The sequence below is a fragment of the Nannospalax galili genome, unplaced genomic scaffold, assembly GCF_000622305.1.
Source record: "Nannospalax galili isolate Female #2095 unplaced genomic scaffold, S.galili_v1.0 scaffold702, whole genome shotgun sequence".
NCBI lineage: Eukaryota > Metazoa > Chordata > Mammalia > Rodentia > Spalacidae > Nannospalax > Nannospalax galili.
Genome location: NW_008348657.1, coordinates 1,448,812 through 1,454,120, shown reverse-complemented (window position 1 = coordinate 1,454,120; position 5,309 = coordinate 1,448,812). Strand labels below are relative to the sequence as shown.

General features: G+C 54.5%; 1 protein-coding gene across 1 annotated transcript in view; it reads left to right on the top strand.

The window, feature by feature from the left end:
* The first annotated feature begins 1,243 nt into the window (after positions 1 to 1,243).
* CUNH1orf198 (chromosome unknown C1orf198 homolog) overlaps positions 1,244 to 5,309 on the top strand; it is a 31,135-nt gene continuing 27,069 nt past the window's right edge. Inside the window, exon 1 of the mRNA XM_008845788.3 lies at positions 1,244 to 1,632. Within this exon, the coding sequence (XP_008844010.1) occupies positions 1,300 to 1,632 (333 nt within the window). The 5' untranslated portion in view covers positions 1,244 to 1,299. The remainder of the gene's footprint in view (positions 1,633 to 5,309) is intronic.

Sequence of the window (5,309 nt, the reverse complement as noted above, 5' to 3'; positions counted from 1 at the left end):
CTTCTGTGGAAACTTTCCATCCTCTTCAGTTTGCAAACAGAGCTGCCCAGAGTGCCTATGATTTCTGAGATTCCAGGATCAGCCTGACCATTTTTGGAAGTTTAGTTTCTCGTTTATTCCTGACTTAAGTTGATAGGTTCAGTACTGGAATCCACTGAATAGAGTTCTCTAATCCATGTTTGGGAATGGGAGTGATGTTTAAAGACGTATACCTGAGATTTAATTAAGACCTCGGGCCTGCTTAGCAGAAAGATAAAGGTTGGAGAGGCCTATAGGTTTCCTGGCACCTCCATCAGGCTCCCAGCTTTTAGCATGCAGTCTAGGTTGGCCTTGAATTTGCCTCGATCTTCCTGCCGAGTTGCTGGTATTACAAGTGGATGCCACCATGCCAGGCTCAACAGAGGTTTTCTTAAAGATTGTCAAGGACAGGAGTCCAGCCTCCCCATCCTCCTCGCCGCGCACTGATGGGTCAGCGTCCAGACTGGACTCACGGCTCCGTGTGGCAGTCCTCCCAGCAAGCAGAGCGGAAACCCGAAAATGCAATGTACTGCAGAGCAAAAGAGCAGGCACCAAGCTGGGCAGGTGCAGGAAGTTTCCTTTGTCCGCAGTGACCACGTGGCGCCATGGCGATCCTTAGCCTCAGCAGTCCTCTTTGCAACGCCACGCGAGGACTTGGGAACTTGCGGACCCTGCAGCCGGGAAAGCACTGACACAGCAGAGAAAACCAAAGGTCTCGAGGAGTAAGGGAGGGGTAGCGCCCGGCTCGGGGGCGAGGCTCCAGTTGGGGACGGGCTCCAGCTGCAGGCCAAGCTCGGGTGGAAGGGGAGGCTCCAAGCGGGGTGGGGATCTGGGCGGGACTGTGGAGCTGGACCCAGACAGAGTTGAGCGCAGGGAGGTTCGTGGGCGGGGTCGCGGGGCGCGCGCAGGCTGCAGGGTGGAGGTGTGCCTGGGGCAGGTCGGGGGCGGTGCGTAGCCGCGGGGCGGGACCGTTCTCCAGGAGAGACAATGCGGGCGGAGGCGGGCACAATAAAGAGCCGGGAGACATTCAGATACTTTCAGCAAGGGACAGCGGTCTAGGGGAGCGGGAGACAGAGCTCCGGGGAGGGCGGGGCCGGGGCGGGGCGGGTCTGCGGAAGGCAGCGCTCCGTCGCGAGCGGGTCTCCAGGAGGTGGGGTGCTGGCGCCCGAGGGAGGCGGAGCTCCAGGGGAGGCGGTGCTGGGTCCCGGGAGGGGCGGGTCCCAGGAGGCGGGTGCTGGCAGCCCGGGAGGAGGCGCTCGGTCCGGGGCGGGTGGGCCGGGCATGGCGTCGATGGCGGCGGCGATCGCGGCCTCGCGCTCGGCGGTCATGAGCGGGAACCGGCCGCTGGACGACCGGGAGCGGAAGCGCTTCACCTACTTCTCGTCTTTGAGCCCCATGGCCAGGAAGATAATGCAGGACAAGGAGAAGATCCGCGAGAAGTACGGGCCCGAGTGGGCGCGGCTACCGCCCGCGCAGCAGGACGAGATCATCGACCGCTGCCTGGTGGGGTCGCGCGCCCCGCCGCCCGCCCCCGCGGGGGACGCGGGAGACCCGGCGCGCTTCCCCGGCCTGCGCGGGCCCACGGGCCAGAAGCTGGTGCGCTTCGGCGACGAGGTGGGTGCGGCGGGACGGGCTGCGCGAGGGTGGAGTGGGCGGCGGGGGAATCAGAAACCCGGGAGAAGGGGCCTCCGAAGGCACGCGGGAACCGTGGAGACTGGAAAGCACGCCGACCCGGGTTCTGATCCCGCACTGCCCTTTTAGCAGCAGTCTGGCCCTCGGTGAGTTTACGACTTAGAGCCTCAGTTTCCCAGGTGTGAGCCGGAGTGATGCCCTCCCGCCTGCCCACCAAGCCCTCAGCAGCCGGCTTGTGTTCCGATGAGGACTTCGGTGTTCGAAGTGGGACTACCAGGCACCGCGGCTCTGGGCTGTGTCCCGGGAGAGCACAATAGAGCGTGTGTCGGGGTGACCCGGGGAGCCCCTGTTCCTATGGAAACACCGGGCAGAAGTTCAGGTGCTTCCAGCAAACCTGGGTACCTTGGCTTGGAGTCTAGACGTTTGGGGGTGGGATGGGAAGAGGTGAAGAGTTAGAAACTACTGGAACTATTCCAGCCCGACCCGGCTCTCAGGGATCTGTGCTGCTCAGAAACTTGGTCTTCTTGGAAGCCCTTTGTGCCATGAAAGTATGCATTGTGGACCTGTGAGGGACAAAACCAGCAGCAGCCAGAGTTGTGGAAAACAGACCCACTCAGGCCGTTTCCTAGGCGGCAGGAAGGAGAAGCTGGGGCAGTATTTCTGGGTAAGTTGTGCCAGGTAGAAGGAATTCCAGTTAAGAATGAGGTTTAAATCAGATTATCAGGCTGGGTGTTCAGCAACGTTTGTGGTCACAAACTCACCTGAATGTCGGGAAATTGTGAAGACTGAACTGCCAGGCTAACATTGCCTTACTCTGCTGGAATTAAAAGAAAGTTCTCCATCAGACCTTAAACTCAAATGGCTTTGCCAGGAAAAACAAGGGTGTGGTAGGAGATGAAAATATAAGTCTTAAAATATATTTCTGGAACTGAAACATTTCATTGTGAATATGCATCTCCTGCATCTCCACAAAGACACGTGGACAGAGTTTGTGCTAGGTTTGGTGATGAAAAAGCAGGGGGTGCCTCTTTGGGAGAGTCAAGGATCAATAAATCTGAGAGGAAGCAGCCCTGTCAGTACTTATGTATGCTGGAGATTAGCTGTCAGTGGTCCTGTGCATCAAGAGGCCAGGCCCTTTTGGAGCCAGGGTCACTGACAAGGAGAGATTTGGCCATGTTTTATTCTTAATTCCTCATCTGGTGCCAGACTGACCTGTTTCTGCATTTGTAGACTGGTGTGGTTTGAAGCAAATGGGGGCCTGGGAAGATGACTCAATAAAGTACTTGCCATGTAAGCACAAGGACCCGAGTTTGATCCCCATTGGCACTGGCACACACGTGTAATTGCAGTGCTGGGAAGACAGACACAAGTGGATCCCTGGGGCTCACCAGCCATCCAGCCTAGTCTGCTTGACAACTCGTGAGATTACCCTTTGACACACACACACATACACACACCAAAGGAACTTTGTGCTGAGCCATACATCTGCCCTTCGGGAGCACCCCACATGAATCTCAGCTTTGCATAATGGGCAGAAAGCATGCCTCCAGTGCCTCTGACCAACTTTAGCCCAGGTGGTGAGAGGGACAGGCACCCCTGAGTCTTAGGGTCTGTGGAGACATTAGCCAGGGTGTACTTCTTTTTACCTACAGTCTGTGTGCAGTTTAAGAACACTGGGGACCTTAAATCTTACCAGACTGAGTGAGAGATTGATGCCAAAGTGCTATAGGTTAGTGCACTCATGGTTGCTGCCAGGAGGTATTCATGGAAGAGGGCTGGTTCCTGGCCATGAGGGTGACAGATAGGATACCATATGTGTGTGTGTGGGGGGTGACCTCTAGCTAGGTGGTGGGACAAGCAAAAAGACTTCAAACTAGATTGTGTAGGGCATTCTGTCATTCCCGTGTGGTCTCTGCTGATACTCTCCCAGGGCTCCACAACCCTTTCCACTACCCCTAAAGGATGCTGCCTATGTTTTTCAATCATGTTCACTATTGCCAGTAAGTTTTTGTGTCCTTCACAAAATTTGACCAAATCTAGTCATTTTTATGTGTTACAGGAACAAATAGAGCCCTAATTACAGGCTGGTGAGCACAGGTCTTGGTGACTGTGAGTGTAGTCAGGGTCTCATTTTGACTGTGTGCATAGGACAGCAATACGGTGTGTGTGTGTGTGTGTGTGTGTGTGCAATACGGTGTGTGTGTGTGTGTGTGTGTGTGTGTGTGTGTGTGTGTGTGTTCCTGTGTGTTCACCCTGCTCACTGTAAGGCTGGACTGAACTCAGATCCCCTCTTGCCTTGATTGTTTAACCTGGTCCCCTGCAGAGAAAGTGGTCTCTGCCTTTAGTTTTGAAGCAGAGAATGGACCTGTCAGGTTTTTTAGCTACTTTGGGAATCAGATGAGCAAATATTTCTCAAGACTGATAATGTTAGCCTTCTCTGTCTCCCTTAAAATCTCTGCTGCGTGAACAGCTAATCTCATGGAGATGTACAGAGCTTAGTTTTGCGCAAGGCTGCCAACCTACTACCCACTCTGGTGTTGTCTCAGCCCTACTACTGCTATTCAGCAGCAGCAAAAGAGAGGGCCTTGGATAGAGCTCCAGGGCCCAGGTTTAAGTCCTGGCAGTGTCAGCAGTAGGGTGCCACCCTGGACGGGCTAAGGCAAGTCTGGAACCAATAGTTTGGAGCAGACAAGGACCCTGGGGACATTTCCTCTGGTTCAGAATTTTGCTGAGAACATCAAGTCATATTTGTAGATGGATGCTTTTAACATCTGGCTGGTCCCGGGCTTCTGGAAGGAGTGTTCTTCCTCCAGCAGTGAGGTTCTGGGAATGGCTTGCTTTGGGAGATGAAAGGTTTTTGTTCTGAGATGGAATCGTCTTTATAGTCCCACTGCTTTCTGTTATCAGAAAAAAACCCATCTAGAACCCTGAATTTTCTGGAATGTGTTGCTGCTTTTGCCTGTCCCCAACCCAAACTCCTTGCCACCAATCCAGCAGGATCTGAGTACATGGGTGAATTCTGGGGTTCCATGCTCTGCCACTTTCTTGGCTCCAGACGCACCCTTGCACAGATGCTGGGGAGCTCACAGCCAATGCAGCTTGTTTATGTGGCATCTCTTGGCTCCTGTCACCCCTTTAGGAAATTGGTGGAGCTGGGCAGGCATGATGGGGCTGATCAGCCAGACCTCAGGCCCTTGACCTGGATTCTACAGGATGTAGACTGTAGAATTTTAAGACCCTGGAGCCAGACAGCTCTGCTGTTGACCAGTAGCTTAGTAGGCCAGATGCCTCCCACATGCCTCCTCCTCTTGTAGGAACCAGGTCTGGATAGTGCTCTTAATCCTCTCTGAGCTTCCTTTTCTGAGGTAAACTTGGCCCCCTGAACTGCCAGACACTTGTTCTGCCCAACAGCAGAAGGACTCTGCTACAGACTGTGGGGCCCTTGGGCTGCCTCCAGAGACCTGCCTTGCCCCTGCCTTCTGCACACAGGGGATGCTAGCCAGGCTAGATGCTTGTTCTAAAGTAAACTAATGTCCTAGTTTGTTCTTCATTGCTGTGACAAAACACTCTGACCAATACCAACTTGGGTAGGAAAGGGTTTATTCAGCTTACAACGCCCAGGTCGCAGTTCATCAGGGAGCCCAAGGTAGGAACTCAGG